Below are 26,447 nucleotides of genomic sequence, written 5' to 3'. Positions count from 1 at the left end.
CGCCGACCTTCTGATCTGCAAGCCCTAGGCTCTGTGGTTTAACCCACAGCACCACCCGCGTCCCTTAACACTCAATATATACATCCTAAATTATTAGCCTCAATGCCTTTCCACGGTTGCTCATATTTCAAATCCTGCTCATGTTTTCTTGCAGTTATAATAGTTCTTTAGATATTCTGCAAAAGCTTTCCAATCCTCAAAGAATGTTTCGCAATTTCAATTGCTAATCTTTGCTGTTAGAATGAGCCATCATTTTAATAAGCCCTTCTTCCTTCGCTGGAACCTCATCTTGTTTCCATTTTTGAGCATATAAGATCCGGAACATGGGATCTTGTCTCCGTCACTGAGCTCCCAAAGGGTGAGAGAAGCGCAGAAGGATACAGATGTTCTGATGTCTCAGCGGAGAGGTGGCAGTTCCATGCGGAGCTGAAGGCTGCATGAGAGCAATGCTTAGATGTTGCTTCAGCAACTCTCGCCAAAAGAGGGGCTCCGTGGCTCACTCTGCCTTTCCCGGGGACCCCAGCGTTCTCCAGTCTACTCTAACAGAACAGGGGAGACACCTCACAGAGTCCTCTGAATCTAAAGAAGTCACCACGACACCTCCAGGCATGGTCTCCACCAGCTCTTCTTGCAGAAGTGCTTCCAGTAGGCTTCTGGGGTCAGCCCTGAAGGCAATTCCCTCTCCGGTACTGAAACCCCCAGCCCCATCTTCAGAAGAAGGGGGGGTCAGAGACTGGGGTCATCATGACACCGGGCTTCCTTTCCTCTACCTGCACCTTTCCCAGACAAAATCACCTTGCCAACAAAGGTCCGTATAGTTAAAGCTATGATTTTCCCAGTAGTGATGTATGGAAGTGAGAGCTGGGCCATAAAGAAGGCTGATCGCCGAAGAATTGATGCTTTTGAATTATGGTGCTGGAGGAGACTCTTGAGAGTCCCATGGACTGCAAGAAGATCAAACCTTGCCATTCTTAAGGAAATCAGCCCTGAGTGCTCACTGGAAGGACAGATCCTGAAGCTGAGGCTCCAATACTTTGGCCACCTCATGAGAAGAGAAGACTCCCTGGGAAAGACCCTGATGTTGGGAAAGATGGAGGACACAAGGAGAAGGGGATGACAGAGGACGGGATGGTTGGACAGTGTTCTCGAAGCTACCAGCATGAGTTTGACCAAACTGTGGAAGGCAGTGGAAGACAGGAGTGCCTGGCGTGCTCTGGTCCATGGGGTCACGAAGAGTCGGACACAACTAAACGACTAAAAAACAACACGTTAAATATTTCTTATTGTCACAATAATTCCTTTTGGTACAGTTGCTTTTTTATGGATCTTCTCAGTAAGTACCTGCATAAATATAGGTAATATTATTATTATATTTTATTTTGTGCCCCCGGTTGGGGGGGGACCACCTTTACCATCCTAAATCCAGTTCTGTGCAGAAACATAATGACCGCCTTTCTTGAGCCATTAAAATAAATATCCCTTTGTGTTTTACATATTAGTGTTGAGAGATATATTCTGGAGATTGAAGAGGCTAGTTAATTTCTTTCTCTTTCTTTTTTTTGCCTCATCTAAATCACAATGTTTCTCTCACATCACAACCTCTCAGAACGAGAGATAAGGAATATTCACAGTCAGGCACACCCCTCATGCCTGTTCCTACCTTTTTTTTAAAAAAAGGCATAGATAGTTGACCTAATTTATTATTGGGGGGGTGTGCACGCATACTTAAAAGTGATAGTTTAATTAATGCACATTTAAAAATACATATTATTTGAGAGGGTAAAATTGACACTGCCTACACATATTTGGAAGTGTGATCATTCGCTACCACTGACATGCAGGAGTTGGGTGGGGGAGAGACAGAAATCACACAATCTGACCTTAATATGTTTGACTCTCCAGGCTTTCACTGTAGAAATGTATATTTTTCAATATTCCTCTCTGAGCTGAAATCATGTCATTTATATGCAAATGAGTCCACATTCTGCAGCTGTTTCTTCTCTGCTGAAGCTCTGGGAATTATTTGCACTTAATAAAGCCTCATAAATAGGTTTTGCCTTTAAACAGGTGGGGGAGTAGCAAATCTATCATATCTATTTGCCATTCCAAGCTTCTTTCGTATTTTGAAACTTATATGCATCTTTTAATAGAAAGTTTCACAGTTACAAGAGAAACACAATTTCATTTATCCAAACAAAAGCATACTTCCGTCCGTTCCTTTTGCCATCGTCTGTGGCGAGACTTCTTCTAAAAACACAAGAATAAATGTTGTAATGTTTTGCACATTTTACAAAGAAGAACCGGCTTGTTGTGGGTTACAAAAAGGATTTCTCCTAATCCACCTAGATGGTAACCTTCAGGGCTTTTAAACTTTTTTTTTGTAAGGCAAGACATGAGCCACCTGAATGGATTTTTCCTGTACTTACTGCTTGTTGCAGAGCTTCAGAATGGGAGTTTTCTTGCAGATGTCTTCTGCCGCATGTTCTTCACTCCATAATAGCACGTTAGTGGTGGATTTATTCTGCTTTCTTAGTTGTTCTGCGGTTATTCCCCGATTCAACCACATAATAGCTTTCCACTAGGGGCAGATGGGGCTCAACAACCTGGCAAGGTAGCCCATCTGAGAGAAAGAAAACTCAGAACCTAAACTTCCACTGCCTTGTGGGATATCTTTGGGTGTAGAATAGGCTAAGGCGTAAATCCTACACAAATCCAGAGTGGAGTCTCTAAGATGGTTGGATGACACCTTGTATGCCTCCTTCCGGCAACTCTTGCAGCCATTCTGGTGCCAAACGTATTGCTCTGCTTTCCTTTGGACCACATCTGCGAGGCTGAGAGGCGGGTCTTGTTGTCTGGGCAGCCCTGAACCTCCAATCACACTGCCCAGGCTTGTGCCACAGGGAGGTCGCTTTGGTGCTGCTAACACAGCGGTTTGACTTGACCCCTAGGTGGGAAGGGGACAGAGCTGTGACTGTCATGTGGCCTGCCCTATTTTCCAGGGACAGTTCCAGATTTACAGAAGCTGTCCTGGTTTCTGATTTGATCCCAGAATGTCCATATTTTCCTTAAAAAGCTGAAGGTAAAGGGACCCCTGACCATTAGGTCCAGTCGTAACCGACTCTGCGGTTTTAGGACATCCCTATTTTTATTGGAGAAATGTTGGAGGATATGGTGTTGTGTGACCACCTAGCCAAGGCGATAAGTAACGATACAACCTTTAGAAGACATCTGAAGGCAGCCCAATATAGGGAATTTTTTGAAGTGTTTAATGCTTTATTATGTTTTTATATGTGTTGGAAGCCACCCAGAGTGGCTGGGGCAACCTAGTCAGATGGGCGGGGTATAAATAATAACGGCATCATCAGCATTATGGAATAAGGTAAAGGGGCCCCTGACCATTAGGTCCAGTCGTGGCCGATTCTGGGGTTACGGCGCTCATCTCGCTTTATTGGCTGAGTGAGCCGGCATACAGCTTCCGAGTCATGTGGCTAGGACGTCCCTATTTTCATCGGAGAAACGTTGAAGGGTATGCATTTGCCCCCCGAGCCTGAGGTCTGCAAGCCCTGATGGAAGAAATCACAAATCAAAGGCGGGGGGTGGGGGGGAATAAACAGTAAGATAAAAAATCACTTCTGAGCACATGGTACAATACAATGTACGTTCAAAGGCAGAAGAAAACAGCACTCACGTAAGCTGTAGGAACTTAAGTTACATTCTCTTTGCCTCTTTATATACATTGCATTCAACCAGTGTGATCAGAAGCAATTTTGCCTCTATTGTTTTAGTTTTGGTTTCTGTTTTACACACAGAGTAAAATCCTCTTTTGTAAGATTCTGGCCGTTGTCTACCTGTACCTACAGCACCACTTCCAGGTACTTAACTTTGCAGGAATACTAGCAAGTCTGGAGCAGCCAGATTAGAATCGGAGGAATCCCAGTTTGTGGGTCTTTACTTCCAATTTCAAAAACAAGGCACCATTTCCCTGTATCAGCTTCTTTCTTCGCTTTCTTGTCTCTAGCTGGCTTCCTGTTTCTTTCTTTCTGCCTTGCCATTACCCCTCAAACACTCTCAGATGCATCAAATGTGAATATGTTGAACAAAATTACCATTATCTCTCCACTGGCAATTTCCTGTTCTTGTCTTCTGGTCCTCACTGCCTTTGTACTCTTTTCCTTCTCTTATAGCCTAGGGCTGCCATATGTCCGGATTTTCCCAGACATTACTGGGATTTCAAAGGTGGAATTGATGTCCAGGGGGGAATTTCTGAAATTCTGGATCTTTGTCCTGGATCTTAGGCAAGTCAATCAAAAACACACGGTTTTGGGGAGTTTTGTTTTCTAATAGGCACACCTTCTAAAGCGTTTCTCTTTGAAGGATGCTCTACTAGCAAATTTGAAAGTGGCATCTGCAGGGTCAGAGACAACCCTGAAACAGCAGGCAAATGGCTCTGATTTTATGCAAAGTCCATATGCTGAACCACAGTAAAGAATGGAAAGGTCCATTGTGCTATGACTTGGAGGTAGGTACTGAGCTTGGTGGGGCAGTGCCTCACATGCCCTAATGAACTGCCACTGTCTGTAGGCATGCTAGGATAACATATTGCCACACTGAGGGCCATGATGTTTTTATTGCGACAAAAGCCTGCAGCGCCAGATTCAGTTTGGGACAGGCGCACCCTAAGTCCATATTTGACTAGTACAGATCAACCCAAGGCAGAGAGCAGCCTGCATTGGTGTGAGGATGACACAGTAACTTGGTCTGCGTTTCCCAGCTTTTCATTCTAAGAAATTCTGTGTAGACATCCACAGGGCGGAACTGCAAAAATGCACAGGAATATCCTGCAGCAAATATAGTTACCTTTGCTTTTTTAAATTTGCTTTAGAATAATACATGCCTGTAACTGGAAATACTAAGTTTGCTCCTTAATTTCCTTTGATCACCACTTTGAACTTCATACTGTAAGCTTTTGAAATACCATTACAGAAGATAATAATAAAATAAAATTGTGTCGTGTGGTTAAAATTGTGTGTTCCACTGCACTCATGAGCTTATCCAATGTGTGATATTGTATGCTTCAGTGTGTTACTGGAAGCATGTCTAAGCAGCGAAAGCAAACATATTTTTTTATGGCAGGCCTTTTCGGATCTTGATTTTCAAGAGCAGAATAAATATCCCCTCCCCGGCCTCCGCAATTCCATGTTCAGGTGCAGATCTCATCAACCTCACTTTCTTGTTTGAAATCAATATATCTGATAGAACAAAGAAACATGTAAGGCAGCTGAAATAAAATTAAAAGCAGGTATCAGCATGCAGTTTATTACAGAGACTCAGACCAGTAAGATGGTAAATATGACTCCTGCTATATTGAATTTTGCTTTCTCTACTCCATTATGAGAGAAAGCACAGATATAATGCAAATTATATAGAATCTTCTGCTGAATAATGACTGTAGCATTCTACTATATCACCTGAGAATTGGTTGCCCTATTCCCTTTCTTTCTAAACAAAACACTCCCATAGTGTTACATTTCAATTCAAGAAGTAAATGATATCAATGATTTAAGCACCTTCACTTGTAGTAATTTCCATTGGAGCCAGATCCTTGTCTTTTGTGTGTGTGTGTCATTGAATTAGAGTAAAACTGTTTGCTGAATATAATTAGGATGGAATCTACACACATATAACAACACTGTGAAAATGCTTTTTAAGAAGAGTTTTGAAAAATACACTGAATTTGGCATAGCTCACTCTCGCCACCTAGTGTCAGATTTGTATATTGCACTTACAACACATTTGAAATGTTTTATTTGCAGCTGTATAGCTGAGTCCTAGGTCTTTTTAATGCCCAGTGAGGACCTGATTTCATACTTAAAAGCCATAATTTATGCCTTTATCATCTCAAGGGTTGACTGCCACAATGTGCTCTATGTAGGACTGGAGAGAGCAAAAAGGGAGAGAGCAAGGAAGGGGAAAGGCCACCAGCAATGCAGTGCAGCTCCCCCCCCCCACCCGTATGCACCCAGGAGCAGCGAGGAAGGGAGCGGCTTATATTCAGGTATTTTTTCTTTTCCCCCTCCAGTTTCAAAGGTGCGGCTTATATTTGGGTGTGGCTTATATTCGGGCCAATATGGTATAAGGCAATTTGGAATATTACCTTCAGTAGTAGAAGCATATTTTTATGCACACTTTACCCTAATATACTAGGCTGGAGAATAACAGAACAGACCACTGGAACAGAAAAAGATGCACTCCTTGTGCCAGTACAACAGAAGACTGCACACATCAGCTCCCCACATGGTCACAATGAGAGTGCAAGTATTTGCAACCATGACATGCATTACAGTGTGAACCAATCTATGCACTCTGCATGCACGCACAAACCAACAGCAGTCTCAGTGTCTGCCTGGTCCCAGGAAGTGGTCTACCTGTGCCACATGGCTTTATTGAAAAATAACATCTCTTCTGCAGTGTTGTCTTCGGTGCCAGACTTGTGGAAACTGAGTGTGCAGAAATGGCCTTATGAATTTCAAAGGGTATTTTATGGGAGCAGTTTCTGTGGAATGCACTGCATGTCAGTATAAACTAAATACTTTGAGGGAGCCATGCTAATGGGGTATTTTATCACCTTTGATCTTGATCAGGTATCACAATTACTTCAAAACCAGAAAGGCAAGCAATTGGAAAAAAACACACCAGTGGATGTAAATATAAAAACTTCCTTTGAAAAAAGACTTCAGAATATTTTTGCTTCTATTAAAATTTTCAAACCAATTTTATGAAAGGGAAATTAGACTTTAAAAGAAACATAAAACTGCCATGAATAAATTATGCAAAACAAAAATGACAAATCAGGTAAGCTAATGGAGGGAAAACCTATCTTTTTACTGTGTGTGTGGGGGGGGTGTGCCCTAGAGATTCTGTGCTACTAAAAGAACCTCTGCCTGATGAAACTCATCTTCTGAAAGTGTGAAAATATCAACAATAAGTAAGTACGGTATATGATGCTGATTTACTGTGAGCAAGGCAAAAATAATTCAAAATGATTCTTTGAAGTGTTGGGCATCTTTGGACACAATTCCACCAGAAATTTTTCTATTCAGACCCCAGCTGGGAGCATAAACTTCCTGGTGGATTGTGCCCTTAGTCTGTGGCTAAAAATGGAAATTAAAGTCTCTTAAAATCAAAAGAACAGTGGAAATATATTGTAAAAAGAACTGAAGCTATTCCCCAAAGTATGCAGGACAGATTATTGATGAGCGGCATATGAAAAATGAAGGGAATATTAGACAAGGAGAGAATGTTATAAGAAGAAACTTTGAATTTATCTTTTGAAAATTAATCACTTTTAAGAGTGAAATAAAAACATTAATAACTACTAATCCCCTCCTTGGGCAAGATTTAATTTAAGAGGAAAGAGAAAGTAACTCGGATAATAACTTTTTCCCCCTCCAAGATGTTATCAGAAATAATAATAAAAAGAAACTAATTCAAACTTGTAGAATATGGAGACTGTAGTCCTTTTATTTTATCTTGGGCCCAGGCAGACTTTGATGGTTGTTACAAAATCCGGAGTATACAAGTAATCAGAAGAGTGGGTCACTAGGCTGCTCATTTTGAATTGGTCAATAGTTTCTGCAATGGTGGGGCAAAACCTGATATGTTGCAAGCCATTTTATAAGCCACTCCTGGGACCAGGGCCAATAGTTTCCACAAAAGGAGGAAAGGAAAACAATCCACATGCTACAATTCCTACCTAGGACAACTGGAGAGAAAAAAACATGCATTTAAGTCTAACTTGCAATTTAAGGTAAATTTATATATATTGACAGACCCAAGTGAAAATGTCTATCTTGTTTCCTTGGCTATATCATTTGCCTTGTTACTTTGGTATGTACAGTGGACTTTTTACGACCTTGAAAATTCTGGTTTTTATTTTCCAAAAGGGTTGTTTATAGACCTTATGGTCATATAAACATGTCTGAACATGTAACAGCAATACATTTGTAAGTTTCAGGGAATGGCCATCACATATATATTAACGCACTCTTAGGAGTGACATAATGTAAGACTTCAGCCACTTTTCTTTGGTCCACTTATAAAACTACCACAGAATAATTTCTGTAGTTTCCTGTAATGCTGTATTGTACCAATTTTATAAATAAACAATGGTGACATAAGGAGGTGCTTCTGTCTAATGACTGGGGTCTAGAGAGGCTCATATGTGAACCCAAAAATGTTATGTTTATAGCAGATTCACCCCTCAATATCAACTTTTTGCTGTCACAGAGTGCTGCTCAAGGCAGCCCTTAGTCTTGGGAATGCATGGAAATGCTACCAGAAGGAGGAGCGGAAAAAACCTCCAGGTACACCCATAAGATCTGTCTACATCTAAGCTTGTTTTCTACTGCTCCAAAGGGTAGGACCCAAACCAATGGGCTGAAGTTACAAGAAAGGGGATTCCGATTCAACATCAGGATGAACTTTCAGACGGTAAGAGCTGTTTGATAATGGAATGGACTCCCTTGAAAGGTGGTGGGGTCTCATTCATTGGAGGTTTTAAAGCAGATGTTGGATGGCTATCTGCCATGGATGCTTGAGTTGATATTCCTGCATTGCATGGGGTTGTACTAGATGAGCATCAGAATCTCTTCCAACTCAACAATCCTATGATTCTATATTAAGCCTCATCAGTTTACTGAACCCAGTTCTACGTGGTGAAATTTCTTTTGGAAAAGCCTTTCCTCATCACAGGAGGGGAGGGGTTGTGAGCGGGAGACGATTCCCGTGTCATGCAGGGGGCGCTCCGCCCCTGCTTCAACTCCAGGGCTGGCGCCACGCCCCTCCCTGGTTGGGCACCCAATAGGGAAGCTCGGCGGGGGTGTGGCTTGCTGCTCAAATGCAGCCGCGCCAGCTATCCCCACCATTGCACACACATTTTCTTCGAGTCACCCACCCTCCACTCCCTTTAGATTAGCTGTTCCTGAGACTTTGCTATGGACCTCTGGTTGGTCGCCCTGTTTAACCAGGGGGCCTGGTAGGAGTTTTTTCCAATTGGCTAAATTGGCCCGGCCTCTTGGTTTTTTTCGCCTACCTCGTAGCAACCGTCACAACTTTTGTGGTATTTGGCGGTTAGGCATTGGAATGTGTTGTTGGTGTTTCGGGGGGCAAGGTGTGGCCATCGCCTTCCCCGACAATTTTGGGTATTCCGCTAAAAGAATCCGGCGGTTGTGGATCCTGTCCGTGTGGCGGGGGGCCATGGCACGACCCTCGGTGACATCAGGAAGAGAGCCTATAGTTGGATTAGCATCAACAGGCTTCCCCTACTGGTAGTTAACCCCTCCTCAGACTCACCCCTCTACGAGTGGGTGGAGCCTAATGTTCCTGGGTCCAATGCCTAAGCCAATACCTTCTCACATGCTGTAATCAATAAAGTTGTGGCCTTTACCTTACCCATTAACCTTACATTCTGTGTCCACGTGTCTTTATTCCCCAAGCGGGGATCGGGTCCTCGAATCACAACCTAGACCCAATTTCTGCAGAGCTCTCGGATGGCAAAAACATTTGGTTGAATCCAAAGGCTCTGTTCTACACGCAGAAGGAGAGCTTTGTTCACTGAAAGATCCCTTTTGCTCTTAGAAGACTTTTTCTGTGAACTGAAATGCCTTCTATCCACTGAACGGACAGATTCTGATTATAGTACTTAAAAGAAAACAGAGGTTGCAAACTAACTTTATTCCATTTTATTTTAAAAACTCGTTGTTTCACATAATGTATAGTCATTATAAAATCAGTTTAATGCGAATAACTGCCCAATAAAAAAAATCCTACCAAGAAGATATTTTCCCAGGGATAACACAGGCATTGTTCACAAATGTATTTACCTAGGAAATGCATATTATACGGATAATCTTATTTCCAAGAATAAGACTGGGTATAATTTGAAACAAAACAAATAGCTTGGCTCAAAAACAATCCCCTTTAATAAAAGGCTTGCAAAGGGCTTTATCTTCTACAATATTATGAACAGAAACCTCATGTAAACAAAGTTATTTAAATAACTATTAAAGATGCATTCTACATTAAATACTGCAAGCAAACCGTATAGTATTCTGGTCATTACTGTATGTAGCAAAACTGACTATTAATGAACTGCTATACATCAAAAGTAGAAAATCCAGACGGGGTATTTGAAGATCTCATCCTCAAAATGAGTGCTTATGCTTCATCACCAGCAATGCACGTTTGTTTCCTGGTGTTAGAAAATGCCATCAAATATTCCAAGGTAAAGCTTAATTTCGTCATCATCAGAAAGCTGTTGCCTAGGAAAAAGAAAGCACCCAAGAAACATTTCGGTTTACTATACCAAACCTTGTAAGATCAGATTGTTTTATCTGCAGCACAATATATAGTGCTATTAAACCAAACTGTTGCATTATGTCAGGGAACTGACATCGGAGGAAAGGGAAGTGGTAGGGCTCCCAGAGACTGGGAGAGACTCAACAGCTAAAGCAGGGACCAGTAGGGGGAGCGCGGGGTCTCTGGAGGAGGATCTCAGTAATGCTGAGAGAAACGCAGCAGCCCAGGCAGGAAGCAGAAGGGGAGAGAAAGGGGTGAGAGACACTTCGAGCGAAAATAGCGGGGAGGTGTCAGAAGCAACTGCAGGGAGACCTATGCTTCGCCGGAAGCTGTCACGTCGTGAGTCCAGGAGACGCGTTTCCGTTAAGGAACTTCTTTGCTGGAAGCGCTTCCGCAGACAGCCACTGTCGGACTCTACAAGTGACTAGAGCAGACATGTCTGAGGAGCTCTGTCACAGACAGAGGTTTGTGGGGTCGCACAAACTCTGAAGGGGCACTATTTTAAGCACAAGCAGCTAATCATCCCCTGATAGCAGTCCGACAGTCTCTGTACGCTGCCTGTGCAGGAGAAGGCATCATGAGCGACCCAGCAGGAGCCGGAGCCGCAGGGGGTGGAGCTGGTCCAAGCTTGGAAGACAGATACCGAGCATTGGAAGTCCAACTTGCGCTGCAGACGGCGAGGCTCGAGGAGAGGAGGGCTCAAGATGCAGACAAGAAGGGGAGAACCACTCAGTTCCCCAGAAAGGTACCAGGATTAGTGCAGAAGTTTGGGGGGGACCCCAAGGATTACCATGCCTTTAGGACTGAAATGCAATATGCCCTGAATGTGCAGTTTGATGAGTTCCCTGATGAGGAATCCCGAGTTGCTTTCGTAATTGGGCATCTTGAGAAGGGGGCGCGGGACTGGGTTCGACCCCTGATGGCAACGCACAACGATGTCCTGAAGGACGCTATGAAATTCTTTCGTGCAATGGATATCATGTTCTCCAGCGATATTGAGGAGGGGGGAGTGCGCAGACAGCTAATGGCTTGCAAGCAGGGAAGCAGATCTGTCCGTGAGTACTGGACTGAATTTACCATGCTGATTCACAGATTGGGGTGGGATTTATCGGCAGCACCCATTCAGATGCTATTTGAAGAAGGTCTTTCTTCAGCTGTGAAAGACGAGCTGGCCAGGAGCCCCAGGGCGGTGTCTATGGATCAGCTGACCAAATCTGCGCTGACCATTGGAGCGCGCCAGGAGGCAAGAGCCTTGGAGAGGCGGGAAGGGAGAGGGGAACGTTGGAAGGAGTTACGCATTCCAGACATTCCTGAGCCAGCTTTCCCGCCGGCAGAGCCGATGGAAATCGGAACAGCCCGCGCGCGCGCAGTTTCAAAGCCCAGTGAGGGGGCGAAGAAGGAGGGAAAGGGACCCCGGAAATGCTATCTCTGCCAACAGCCAGGCCACTTTGCCAGAGTCTGCCCCCAGAGGAAGGAATGGCAAGGGATGGTGGGAACTGTTGAGGGGGAAGAGCAGGGAGAAACGGAGCAGGTAAAAGCCAACGCCTGGTTGCCAGCAGGGCACTGCAGCCAGGCCAAAGAGCAGTGAAAGTGCCCCTTTCCCAAGTGCCAGTGCCAGAAGCTCCTCGACCTGCTCTAGTGATTGAAGTGTCGCTAGAGTTGCAAAATGGACACCCCCTAAAAATAAAGGCGCTGTTAGACTCAGGCAGCTCCTGCAATTTCATGAGCAAGGAGTTTGCGGCTGAACACCAGATACAGACTATCCCCTTAAGCAACCCCCTGCAGGTGACCACGATCGATGGCAGAGAACTGTTGGGAGGAGGCGTCAGCTTGCAGACCATCCCAATGATAATGAGGGTGGCAAGGCACACAGAACTGATAGCGTTTAATGTGGCCACCTTGGGAGGCGCTCCCATTATTTTGGGAATGAGCTGGCTAGCCCTACATGATCCGCTGGTGGGCTGGCATCAAAGAGTGGTTTCCTTCGGTTCCGCACATTGCTTAGAACACTGCAGGGGGGAAAAGGGGTCAGCAGGGGCCCAAGCCACCCTAGCAGGGACGGAAGTGATGGAGAAGGGGAAGGTGCCATCACAGTATGCTGATCTCAGCGACGTGTTCAGCGAGAAGGAGGCTGACCAACTACCCCCGCATAGGCCCTTTGATTGCCAGATCAATTTACTCCCTGGAGCACAGCTTCCTGTAGGCAGGTTGTATGCCATGTCAGACAGGGAGATGCAGGAGTTGCGAGCGTTCATTGACAAGAACCTGAGGAGAGGCTTCATCAGAGAGTCCAAGGCAGCGGGGGGTAGCCCAGTGTTTTTTGTGGATAAAAAGAACACGGACAAGCCGAGACTGGTATGTGACTTTCGGGCCCTAAATGCACTGACAGAGCCGGTGGCTTTTCCTATGCCCAGGATTGATGATATTTTGACCAGGGTGCGAAAAGGAAAGATTTTTACAAAGCTGGACCTAAGGGGGGCGTACAACCTGATACGTATAAGGAAAGGGGATGAATGGAAGACCACCATGTTCACCCCTTTGGGGGCATTTGAATATCTCGTTATGCCTTTTGGATTACAAGCAGGCTCCGCGTGTTTTCAAGCCTTTATGAATCATGTACTGGGGCCTTTGCTCTACAAGAATTGCGTGGCCTTCTTAGATGACGTGTTGGTGTATTCGGAGAATGAGGAGCAACATGTGAGAGACGTCAGAGAAGTGTTGAGCAGGCTGCATGCCAACAGACTGTGGGTGAAACTGGAGAAGTGTCAGTTTCATACCAAGGAGGTGGAATTCCTGGGGTACCGCTTGTCAGACAAGGGGTTGGCCATGGACCCCGGCAAGGTTCAAGCGGTGCTGGAATGGAAAACCCCCAAGACTAAGAAGGATGTGCAGAGGTTCCTAGGGTTTGGAAACTTTTATCGTAAGTTCATCCGAAACTTCGCTCACCTGACGGCGCCCATCACGGACTGTCTCAGCAGCAAAAAGAAGTTTGTTTGGACGGGGGAGGCGGAGCGAGCGTTTGAGGAACTGAAAAAGGCCTTCGCCTCTGACGAACAACTTCTACATGTGGATTTACAAAAAAAACTGAGGGTCGAAACAGACGCTTCTGACAGAGCCATAGGGGCGGTGCTTCTTCTGCAGCCAGGGAAGGAGGGGTCCGAGTGGCGACCGTGTGCCTTCTTTTCGCGAAAGCTGAACAAATCGGAGAGAAACTACATGGTGTATGACCGGGAACTTCTTGCGATTTATGAGGCCTTCCGGAGATGGAGGCACCTACTAATTGGTGCACAACAGAAGGTGCAAGTACGCACGGACCATAAGAATCTAGAGTATTGGAGAACTGCGCGAGTGCTCAACCAACGGCAGTTGAGATGGGCCCAGGAGTTCTCCAAATTTAACTTTGAGATTTGTTACGTACCAGGCCAGGAGAACGTTAGGGCGGACGCTCTATCACGCAAACCTGAATATTTGGAGGGAGAGGGTGCACCCGAAGAGACCCATGTCATTCCCGAGGATCGCTGGGTGTGTGGGGCGGCACTGGTGGGGCTAAGGGAACTGATAGAGGGAACGGTGCAGGATGAATATGCCCAGGACAAACTCAGGGGTCTCAGGAGGGAGGGAGACAAACCCGGGGGTTTTGAGGAGAGAAACGGGGCGTTGTACTACAAGGGAGCGTTATACGTACCTGAAGGAGAATTGAGGGAAAAGGTACTCAAGCAACTGCACGATAGCCCCACAGCAGGGCATTTTGGGCAACACAAAACCATGTGGCTGGTTACCAGGGAATTCTGGTGGCCCAAGGTCAGGGAAGATGTGCGGGAGTATGTGAGAGGGTGTGACCGATGTCAACGAGCCAAGGGGGAGAGGCGGGCACCGGCAGGTTTATTAGAACCACTCCCCACGCCGGAAAGACCATGGGAGGCAGTGGCAATAGATTTTATGACTGATCTGCCCAGGTCCAAAGGGAAGACAGCCATTATGGTTGTGGTAGACCTGTTAACCAAGATGGCCCACTTTATAGCCTGCTCACATGCGGTCACAGCAGAAGAAACCGCTAAATTGTTTGTGGAAAATGTGTTTAGATTGCATGGTGCCCCCTTGAGGGTGGTTTCGGACCGTGGGAAACAATTTACTTCCAGGTTCTGGAGGAAGCTCATGAGCTTATTGCATGTAGAGGTGAATTTCTCAACTGCCCGTCATCCAGAAACCAACGGGCAGGCGGAAAGAGCTAATGGTGTCCTCCAGCAATATTTGAGGTGTTATGTGAATGACAGAGAGAATGATTGGGTGGAGAAGCTGGCGTTGGCAGAATTTGCCTATAACAATGCGGAGAACGTGTCCACGGGAATGAGCCCTTTTTTGGCCAATCACGGGTGTCATCCCCGAGCCTTCCCAGGGGGGGAGGGGGAGAACTGGAGCGTTCCAGCCGCAGAACAGTTCGTTGAAGAAATGGAAGCGATCCATCGCCAGCTCCAACTTAATTTAAACAGGGCGAAGGAGGAATATAAGAGGCAGGCAGACAAAACCAGAAGGGAAGGAGAAAGCATTAGGGTGGGGGATCAGGTGTGGTTGTCCACCCAAGGGTTACCATTTAAAGGAGGTTGTAAGAAGTTAAGACCCAAAAGACTGGGCCCATTTGAAGTCACGCAACAGGTCAACCCAGTGGCTTTCAGACTCCGGTTACCTAACCACATGAAGTTGCACCCAGTGTTCCACAGATCATTGCTGTCACCGTATATAGGGGACAGAGAGGGGAGGGTCAATAGGGGACCAGCTATGGAGGAAAAAGAACACAGCTACCATGTAGCGGAGATTCTCGATTCCAGGTGGAGGGGAGAGCAAGTAGAGTATTTGGTAATGTGGGAAGGGGAGCCGGAGTCGGAAAATACCTGGGTCAGGGCAGAGGATGTAGATGACGAGGTTTTGATTGAAACTTTTCATCAGAGATTCCCTCGGAAACCCCAGCCAGTGGCGAGGTTCCGGAGGGAATACTTCGCCACCACCGACGAAGAAGAAGAGTTGGAGGGGTTCGCTGATTCCGAGGTGGAGGAGGATTCAGCGAGTCGGAACGAAGACCGATGGAGGGAAATGTTCGAGACGTCGGAAGATGAGGAGGATTCTTTTAGGGGTTTCAGCTCCTCACCGCCCAGAGGAGAGAGAAGGGGCGGGGAAGAGGGGGGCCCTGGAGGGGAGGTGGATGTCAGGGAACTGACATCGGAGGAAAGGGAAGTGGTAGGGCTCCCAGAGACTGGGAGAGACTCAACAGCTAAAGCAGGGACCAGTAGGGGGAGCGCGGGGTCTCTGGAGGAGGATCTCAGTAATGCTGAGAGAAACGCAGCAGCCCAGGCAGGAAGCAGAAGGGGAGAGAAAGGGGTGAGAGACACTTCGAGCGAAAATAGCGGGGAGGTGTCAGAAGCAACTGCAGGGAGACCTATGCTTCGCCGGAAGCTGTCACGTCGTGAGTCCAGGAGACGCGTTTCCGTTAAGGAACTTCTTTGCTGGAAGCGCTTCCGCAGACAGCCACTGTCGGACTCTACAAGTGACTAGAGCAGACATGTCTGAGGAGCTCTGTCACAGACAGAGGTTTGTGGGGTCGCACAAACTCTGAAGGGGCACTATTTTAAGCACAAGCAGCTAATCATCCCCTGATACATTAGAATACAATTATTTGCATAGAAAGCTCAAGAAAGTTACCTGCAATCTTATGACCTTTTTGAAATATCTATCTAGATACAATTATGCAGACTGCAGACCAAGCCCGGGCAGTACCTTCACAAATCATTTTCATTACCTGCGGTCAGCCTCTTCTGTCATTTTCTTCTTACTGATAAGAAAGTTCTCCTTTCCAGTAATTTGGCAAGAACCTGAGGTTGTAATCAACCGTACAGGTTTCGGTTTTTGTGGGAGATTATATTCTTCTCGAAAGCCAAACTGTAATGCAAAAATCACAAGAAGAAATGTGGATTTCAAAGCAAGTGGTCCTATCATTCCAAAAGTGTAATTTACACAAGGAATATCACCTACATTTTATTGTCCTATTGTGGGTATTATTCAGAATGCCAGGTTAAAGAATTTACAAGCACAGGTGTTAAGACTATATAAGATTAGGTTTAAGACACAATGTGTTTGTGCTAGCAAACAAGTGATTCCAAGCAACAATCATTAGTCTGTTGGAAGCATGATAAACTGATCTGGAATATTACTCTGTACAAACATGGGTCAAAGCCAGGGTGGTCTGAGATGTTTTGCTACTCTAGGAAAAACATTTTGAGCAGACACACAAAATATGCATGTCAGCATACATACAATGAACAGATAATTAGAAAGCAAGATGATCAGATATCTACTTTCACTTACAATATTTTTATTGCGATATTCAGCAAGTGGTTTCACACTTGATGGTGGAGTTAATGACGGAGAGGTGGATTTTGGCAGGCAGATATCAGGTTTCTCTTTAAATATGGAAAAACTAAAAAAGAAAAAGAACCCAAAGCAAAATTAAATGTTTGGAAATGAAACCAGAAAACGAGAGTTTATATAGTTTAAAAGTGTGGCAAGACACTGGTAAAATGAGTGATGCCATTCTTTTAGGGCACTTTTATTTTTAGCATAGAAAATATTCATATTCTGGGAAGATGTAGAAAACACAGACATTCTTTTTATATTTACCCATATTTAGGACATTTCTGCAAAGAACTTATTTACAACAGCCCCAGATCACCAAGAAGATACAGCTTTCATGGACTACAACAGCATGTGCTGGTCTTCAGCTCAGCCGAAATAGATAAATGTAAGATCACTGTTGACTGGGCAACCTACGTGGTAGGTTCCACATGTTGCCCTGTAAAAGTTCTTCTCATGTCTCTCCGGACACTTGCATGCCGAATCTTTCTCTAAAGCACAGAAGTAGCTGTACAGAAATGTTCCACACCCACACACCGTTTCCATAGCAATTATCCTCTACAACAGGGGTGGCTAACCTGTGGCCAACGCTTCAGGTGTTGCCTAGAAGCCCAGCCACCATGGCCATTGGTCAGGGATGGTGGGAGCTGTAGCCCAGCAGTATCTGGAAGGCCACAGGTTAGCCACCCCTGATATAGAATGGTGTGCGTGCTCTAGGAATGCTTGGTTCTGAAAGGCGCTTTCCTCACATATTCATACAGAGATGTGAATTCAAATTCCGAGCTTAGGTAACAAATCTCAGTGACCGCCAGTCCCCTTAAGTGACTGTGGGAACTGGTGCTCACTGGGCCTACTTAAGGTGTTTTAAATGCTCTCACTCACATACCAGGCTGCTGGCGAAGGGCTTAAACAGAAAGCCCTCCCAGATGGGAGCAATCATGTTTCCTGAGCCAGGCCTTGAAAGATCAGTCCAGAACATCAGGTGGAGTCAGTGGCGTAGCGTGGGTTGTCAGCACCCGGGACAAGGCAAGTAATTTGCGCCCCCTAACCCGTGGATTTGTGCCCCCTAACCTGTGGATTTGCGCCCCCTAACCCTAACCCCCAGATGTTGCGCCCGGTGCGGCCGGGCCCCCCCCTGCACCCCCCATGCTACGCCACTGGGTGGAGTTGGCAAAAGATTGGCCTGAGGAGTATCTTTGGTTAGGCAGCTGTACAGAAGGGTGCAAATAGAGACAGAAGCAGAGCATCCAAAACCAGGACCGGTCCCACCCAGCACATCATTGCTCCACTAAGGGCAAGCCTCACACTGTTAAGTGTCCTCCAGTAGAGTCCATTTCAAATGAAGGCGTGCAGGCGAATGAGAAGCCTTGAGCAGCTGGCACACCAATGCAGAACAGGATTCAGATTCCTCTCTGAATCACTGATTTTAATTGCAGTCTAAGGATCAAGAGCCCAGAAACATGTCTTTGTCCTCAGGGAGGTCAGCAAATTGTTCCCCTTTGGGCTGTGTTTGAAGTAAAGACTGCTGGTGTTCTCTTCATTGAAGACACTTAGGTTCAACAGTATAATATACTGCTATTTAAAAGCATTCCCAGCATTGAACTCTGCACATTGCAGAGTCCATTTCCTTCTCTCCAGAATCAGATGGGTTTAAACAAGGCAGACCCTTAGTTCTTAGTTCTGTTAGGATCCGGGCTTTTCCAAATCTTAAAAGGCATTACCCTGTTAGGACTTTTTTATTAGGAGCAAGAAGGAGAAAAAAAATGTATTGAGCAGTCCTATGTATTTGAGAAAATAGAAGAAACATACTATACAGACACAGCTACATTACGTAAGAAACTATTGCACAGCATCACTTTGCAAAGTTTTCTGAATCAATAAAAATGTGTTTCCTCATTATTCAGGGTTTTCCATTTTAGTGCCCTTAATCCAAAATTCTTGTAACAGTTTGCAGGCAATGATAAATATATTAGGATTGGCTCTGCCACTGCACCTGGATGGCACCAACCTGCCTCCCTTAGCCAGGTAAGCAATGCCACTTGGCCCTGCCAGCTGCTACTGGATTGTGTGTATGCACTATTGGCACCGGCTTACACGTACCTTTTTAAAAGTGCACCAGGAGATTTGCTTTGTGCAGTTTGGTTCCGGGTGTTCTGGAAGCATGTATTTATAGATCCCAGATGAGAAGATTCTAAAACATAAAAACAACCCAAAACAACTTTCAAGTGGAAAGCAAACGTAACTGAAGCACTATCTTAAGGTTTTGCTACTCCAAACAAAAGCAAATTAATCAAATATACGAAGCTCCCCTTCATGGATCACTGCCTTGCCGTGGCGAAGGGGCTTGAAGAACTCAGAGAAGCTATGAACTACGCCGAGCAGGGCACCCAAGATGAACAGGTCATAGTGGAGAGTTTTGACCAAACGTGATCCACCTGGAGTAGGAACCGGCAAGCCACTCCAGTATCCCTGCCAAGAAAACTCCATGGACAAAGACAACAGGCATATAAAAGTTATGACGCTGGAAGATGAGCCCCTCAGGTCGGAAGGCGTCCAACATGCTACTGGGGAAGAGCGGAGGACAAGTACAAGTAGATCCAGAGCTGATGAAGCAGCTGGGCCAAAGCCGAAAGGACGCTCAGTTGTGGATATGCATAGAAGCGAAAGGAAAGTCCAATGCTGTAAAGAAAAATATTGCATAGGAACCTGGAATGTAAGAACCATGAACCTGGGTAAGTTGGATGTGGTCAAAAATGAGATGGCAAGAATAAATATTGACATCCTGGGCATCAGTGACGGGAATGGGCGAATTCAGTTCGGATGACTATCATATCTACTACTGTGGGCAAGAAACCCGTAAGAGAAATGGAGTGGCCCTCATAGTCAACAAAAGTGTGGCGAAAGCTGTTCTGGGATGCAGTCTCAAAAATGATACAATGATCTCGATACGAATCCAAGGCAGACTTTTAACATCACAGTAATCCAAGTTTATGCACCAACTACTGGTGCTGAAGAAACTGAAATTGACCAATTCTATGAAGACTTACAAGACCTTATAGAAGTGACACCAAAGAAGGATGTTCTGCTCATTATAGGGGATTGGAATGCTAAAGTAGGGAATCAAGAGATAAAAGGAACAACTGGCAAGTTTGGCCTTGGAGATCAAAACGAAGCAGGGCAAAGGCTAATAGAGTTCTGTCAAGAGAACAAACTGGTCATCACAAACACACTTTTCCAACAACACAAGAGACGACTCTACACATGGACATCCCCAGATGGGCAACATCGAAATCAGATTGATTATATTCTCTGCAGCCAAAGATGGAGAAGCTCTATACAGTCAGCAAAAACAAGACCTGGAGCTGACTGTGGCTCAGATCATCAGCTCCTTATAGCAAAATTCAAGCTTAAACTGAAGAAAGTAGGAAAAACCACTGGACAGGTGAGATACAATCTAAACCAAATCCCTTATGAATACACAGTGGAAGTGAGGAACAGGTTTAAGGATTTAGATTTGCTGGACAGAGTGCCTGAAGAACTATGGGTGGAGGCTCGCAACATTATACAGGAGGCAGCAACTAAAACCATCCCAATGAAAAAGAAATGCAAGAAAGCAAAGTGGCTGTCCAACGAGGCCTTACAAATAGCGGGGGAGAGAAGGCAAGCAAAATGCGAGGGAGATAGTGAAAGATACAGGAAATTGAATGCAGATTTCCAAAGAATAGCAAGGAGAGACAAGAAGGCCTTCTTAAACGAGCAATGCAAAGAAATAGAGGAAAGCAACAGAATGGGAAGAACCAGAGATCTGTTCAAGAAAATCGGAAATATGAAAGGAACATTTCGTACAAAGATTACCATAATAAAGGACAAAAGAGGTAAAGATCTAACTGAAGCAGAAGACATCAAGAAGAGGTGGCAAGAATACACAGAGGAATTATACCAGAAAGATATGGATGTCTCGTACACCCCAGGTAGTGTGGTTGCTAACCTTGAGCCAGACATCCTGGAGAGTGAAGTCAAATGGGCCTTAGAAAGCACTGCAAATAACAAGGCCAGTGGAAGTGATGGTATTCCAGCTGAACTGTTTAAAATTTTAAAAGATGATGCTGTTAAGGTGCTACACTCAATATGCCAACAAGTTTGGAAAACTCAGCAGTGGCCAGAGGATTGGAGAAGATCAGTCTACATCCCAATCCCAAAGAAAGGCAGTGCCAAAGAATGCTCCAACTACCGCACAATTTCACTCATTTCACATGCTAGCAAGGTTATGCTTAAAATTCTACAAGGAAGGCTCAAGCAGTATGTGGACCGAGAACTCCCAGAAGTGCAAGCTGGATTTAGAAGAGGCAGAGGAACCAGAGACCAAATTGCAAACATGCGCTGGATTATGGAGAAAGCTAGAGAGTTCCAGAAAGACATCTACTTCTGCTTCATTGACTATGCAAAAGCCTTTGACTGTGTTGACCACAGCAAACTATGGCAAGTTCTTAAAGAAATGGGAGTGCCTGATCACCTCATCTATCTCCTGCGAAATCTCTATGTGGGACAAGAAGCTACAGTTAGAACTGGATATGGAACAACTGACTGGTTCCAAATTGGGAAAGGAGTACGGCAAGGCTGTATATTGTCTCCCTGCTTATTTAACTTATATGCAGAATTCATCATGCGAAAGGCTGGGCTGGATGAATCCCAAGCCGGAATTAAGATTGCCGGAAGAAATATCAACAACCTCAGATATGCAGATGACACAACCTTGATGGCAGAAAGTGAAGAGGAATTAAAGAACCTTTTAATGAGGGTGAAAGAGGAGAGCGCAAAATATGGTCTGAAGCTCAACATCAAAAAAACGAAGATCATGGCCACTGGGCCCATCACCTCCTGGCAAATAGATGGGGAAGAAATGGAGGCAGTGAGAGATTTTACTTTCTTGGGCTCCATGATCAGTGCAGATGGTGACAGCAGTAACGAAATTAAAAGACGCCTGCTCCTTGGGAGAAAGGCGATGGCAAACCTAGACAACATCTTAAAAAGCAGAGACATCACCTTGCCAACAAAGGTCCGTATAGCAAAAGCCATGGTTTTCCCAGTAGTGATGTATGGAAGTGAGAGCTGGACCTTAAAGAAGGCTGATCGCCGAAGAATTGATGCTTTTGAATTATGGTGCTGGAGGAGACTCTTGAGAGTCCCATGGACTGCAAGAAGATCAAACCTCTCCATTCTGAAGGAAATCAGCCCTGAGCGCTCACTGGAAGGACAGATCGTGAAGCTGAGGCTCCAATACTTTGGCCACCTCATGAGAAGAGAAGACTCCCTGGAAAAGACCCTGATGTTGGGAAAGATGGAGGGCACAAGGAGAAGGGGACGACAGAGAATGAGATGGTTGGATGGTGTTCTTGAAGCTACTAGCATGAGTTTGATCAAACTGCGGGAGGCAGTGGAGGACAGAAGTGCCTGGCGTGCTCTGGTCCATGGGGTCACGAAGAGTCGGACACGACTAAACGACTAAACAACAACAACATACGAAGCTGCTTCTCCACTTATATTTTGCAAACAAAATGGGACCAATTTCCAATGGATTTTTATCTAAAAATTCAAGAGATGAAAAGAGGAAGCATTACTAGCAACTGGCAAAGCAACCCCAAACCCCATATACTGGAGTCCGACTGCCACCCCACTGAAATAACACTCGTGTATATTCTCAGTGAGCGATCGACCACTGATGCTTCTTGCAGAGGCCAGCATCAAGTCCTGAAATGGACCTAATTCAAGAGGGGAGCTTGGATCCACTGGGTTCAGAGAAACCCTTGGGCCAGCCCTCCCCTTGCCATCAACCTGGAACTAGCAAAACTAAATTTCCTTCCTATTGGAACGAATGGATGAGTGTCAAAAACTGTGCAGGGAAGAAAAGTAAGTCTGATCCCCATCATCTCTTACCCTGGCTGGCATAAGCCAACAGAGCTTTGGAAGTAGCATCAATTTACCACTCCCCCATCCATTTATTATAGTGTCATACAGACTAAATACTACAGCTTAAGTTCTGGCATTTATCTTGAATATCACGAGCAAATTATGGTACCTTTCAAAAGCTACATTCTGCACTTTTCTTTCTCTCCCCGCCAACAAAAGCTAGTTGGCACCCCTTTGTATCTTTTGTATAGTATGGGTGGGCTTGGATACTCCCCCCCCCCGATGCCAATGATATGAATTCTATGCATGCAGTGATAACGGTTATTTTATACATAACTGTATGTTACATGCAGCTGCTTTACCTGAAGTCTTAGTTTTTTCCATATCAGTACAAAATGTGCTGGCGTCCACAAGGCTACTGTCATCGTAATCGCCCCAAATCTCATCTAACTCAAAGTTTACACTGAAAGGTTCTGAAAACAAAGAGCTGCTTTTATCGGCATCAGTCAAGTTATTATTTATTGAAGATTCTTTGAAATTTTCATGTGAAGGCATTGTCCAACAGCTCTTTTCATTCCAACCTGCAGGTTGCTTGCTTACAATGAAACCTATAATTGAGCATAATAAAAATACAGGTGAAAGAGTAAAATGATTTCTCACAAAGGGTTAAAAAAAAAGCTAGAAAATTTGTTAAATTTATACAAGAAGGCATGTGTCAACACTATTTTAGGGAATAGGTACACAGCAATAGGAATGTTTTTCAGGTCTGAGCTGCTTAATTCCATACTCATTATAAAATATATTCTAACTGCATTTGGATTACACAGGCTGCAAAAATTATTGCCAACTACTGATCCTAAAAATTCAAAACCATAAGGATGATCAAGAGACTGACTTTGAAATCAAGAGAGTTCTAGCATAATCAAATATATCATTTAGTCTCAGAATTCTACAAAAGCAAGAATGAGCTAGGAACCAATTGACAAGCAGGACAAAGATATCCCAATATTACCTGAATGTCACCCATCGAAAAGAAAAAGCTACAAGGAAATCTCAAGCTGTCAGAAAATGAAAAGCGAAACAAAACAGAGAAGTTTCAGCCAAAGGTAAGACATTTAAGTCACATTGATCGCAACTGAAATAATTTCTTCATTTGGAACCTCTGGTATTTTAAAACGCTTAACTTTCATTGGATTGAATCCTAGAATCCATTTACAACTTACCAGCCTCTTTGGAACCATCAGATTCCAGTGGTAAACCTTCCTGGAGAACAGGATCATTCCTTTCTTCCAGCAACGGGGACCCTGAATGTTGTAAATACCTTCATAAAAGCAGGCAAAATCACAGGAAAGGTGTAAATTAAATCTTATTTATATAGAAGATGTACATTGTGTTTGTTGATATTAAAATGAGCAAGTAAACTGGGTGACAGACTATTTTTATGGCAGTACAGTACCTTGGCAATCTTGGAAGCAAAGATTTAGGAGTATAAGCAAATTGTTTAAGATCCACATTTTGAGATTTATTTGGCATCTGCATCTAAAATACAGGGAGAGATCATTACAATGGACATATATGATAGCATGGGTTTGGTTTATGTATGTACGAATAAACCTAGAAAATGAATACTTCTGACACCTTGTCAGGAATAGGAAAGTCATATATGAACAACATTATTTTTCCCCACTTTATGAGAGGTGTTTTTTATATGGTTGAGAAGGTGTATAATTTTTTTTAGGGGAGAAAACGAATTAAATGAACAAATTTAGTCAGCAGAAGCTTGGAACTATGCAAGCATGTCAACAAGCCCGGGCTGGCTGTAATCTATAGTTTGTTAACCATATTTCATTCCCTGTTATCAATTGTCCAAGTCATTCTCCTGCAAGGAAGGGAAGAGCAATTCCTCATTCCTATGTGTAACTCTGCAAAGGAGGATGAATGAATGGCAGTCCTACAGTGGTAGAACTATTCAGCTTTGAAACCTGAAGAAAGGTGGTGGGAATCATCTTGAAGTTGCTAACATATGGTCGAAAAGTCTTCACTCTGTCCAAGTTTTAATTCTACTGAGTTCTAATAAAAGTATGTTAACACAGATATATTGTGTACCGTCTTTATTTGCAAATCTTGCATACCCAAATCAGGCAGCCAAACAATGTGTGACACTTGCATTCCAATCTTTAAGCTGTTCCATGATGAATAATTATTCCAGTCTTACAGTCTGATCATAATTCAATTTTGCATGGAAATATATCCCAATGATTACAAATTATCTGAGAAAACTTACTTGAAAATAGGTCTTACTGCAATTTACAATAAAAGTTACTTTCAAAGAAGTTTGCTGGGATAGTTCCCATTAACAAGGTTGTCTTTCATCTTTTCTGGGCACCTTCTTAATCAATGCATATAGCTTTTCCTCTCTGCCAATTTCATAGCAAATGTTTGACAGCAGTAACCATATTACTAATAAAAATGTTAACTGGAAATAGACAGACATTCTGTTAACAAAGTGCAAGCAAAAGTATTTCCGCATCTGTGCACCTTTAATCGTTTGGCTGGGGGAATGGCAGATTCTGTGTTTCTGTTCCTCAAATCAGCGAGATATGAAGAAAACTTTGAATCTTTCCTCATCTCATATTTCTGTGAAACTCCAATTTTACCTTGAAAAAAGATAAGTCTACATGTTTGTGTCTACTTGCTATTTGCATTCAATTAAATTTTTTATGCCATACGACGTTAGGAAGACAACATGGTAAGTTACAAAAATTTAAAAATATTCTTTGGTAATTCTGTATCTGAACAACCAAGACTGAACCTTTCTCTGTTTCTAAAGAGCAAAGTTGCATTGTTCTGCTGCATTTTCTGTATCAGAAAGCCATTCGTAAATCATGTTGTGCCCTTGTGTAATTTCACACCCAAGTTTCCTATAAATGTACATCCCGTATTTTTTATTTGGCTAATAGTCTTTGATTACCAAGATCTATGTTACCTGTACAGATGGAAACACTGAATGGCAGTGAGGTCAGGGCTGCACAGGTGGACTAAAGAGGCACTGATAGGAGTACTGTACCATATTGGTTCCACTGGAGTCTTCAGAGCCCCCCCCCCCCATAGCATCCTGGTGTGCAGCATTGCTCCACCCACTACTGTGTAATGCTAAGCCAGGGATCTTTGTTTATTTCTCCCATGTGCAAGTGGGGAGCCGGGTGCAAAACAGCCCAACTCAGCATGGCTACAATAAACCATTAATTACGGAAATGTGCCACTTGGACCTATATGTTCGTCAAGAAACCTATTTCTTTCCAGTTAAGTAAATCTGCATTATCCAATCTAAGGAATTATCACCGTTCTGCTATGGTCGCACATTAATGTATTTATTCTGTAGTCCAAAACATCTACAGAGGGCTAGTTTGGGGACAGGATGTATAGACAGTCTTGTGGCTAAATGTTGATTGCGGGTGGGGGGGGGGCTCTCTGCTGGGATCCCGCTCTCCTCTATATACAGTGCCAACATTGAAGTCACAGCAAATTACAGAAGCCATGGGAAAGAAATGTGTCCCGAAGCGCTTCTTGAAGATACAAAGGAGCCCTCCTGCTCTTTATCCCAGTAGGCAGTTGACAGCTCTTGATTTTGTGACTGCTCTGCGGTGAATTTAATCCCAGCAGCAAAGGTGAAGTAATTCACCAAGTGATCTTTTGAGTGCTAGGCAGTAGTGGCCAGCTGCGTTTCAGACCTGCCTTCTCAATGCCATGCACTGCAGCAGTTTACCAAGAGGGGGAAGGCA

General features: G+C 44.2%; 1 protein-coding gene across 2 annotated transcripts in view; it reads right to left on the bottom strand.

Moving 5' to 3' along the window:
* Window positions 1-9,725: 9,725 nt before the first annotated feature.
* The window catches only part of HFM1 (helicase for meiosis 1), a 57,988-nt gene continuing 41,266 nt past the window's right edge, over window positions 9,726-26,447 (bottom strand). For both annotated transcript variants that reach the window (XM_082227716.1, XM_082227717.1), the window contains 8 exons: window positions 25,204-25,322; window positions 24,122-24,204; window positions 23,889-23,986; window positions 23,028-23,273; window positions 18,859-18,949; window positions 16,714-16,825; window positions 16,148-16,287; window positions 9,726-10,319 (listed from right to left, as the gene is read on the bottom strand). In XM_082227716.1, the coding sequence (XP_082083842.1) occupies window positions 10,256-10,319; window positions 16,148-16,287; window positions 16,714-16,825; window positions 18,859-18,949; window positions 23,028-23,273; window positions 23,889-23,986; window positions 24,122-24,204; window positions 25,204-25,322 (953 nt within the window). In that variant the 3' untranslated portion in view covers window positions 9,726-10,255. The remainder of the gene's footprint in view (window positions 10,320-16,147; window positions 16,288-16,713; window positions 16,826-18,858; window positions 18,950-23,027; window positions 23,274-23,888; window positions 23,987-24,121; window positions 24,205-25,203; window positions 25,323-26,447) is intronic.

This window comes from Podarcis vaucheri (genome assembly GCF_965113315.1).
Source record: "Podarcis vaucheri genome assembly, chromosome: 6".
Lineage (NCBI taxonomy): Eukaryota > Metazoa > Chordata > Lepidosauria > Squamata > Lacertidae > Podarcis > Podarcis vaucheri.
The sequence above is the reverse complement of the archived record's forward strand: the minus strand, read 5'-3'. Positions and strand labels throughout refer to the sequence as shown.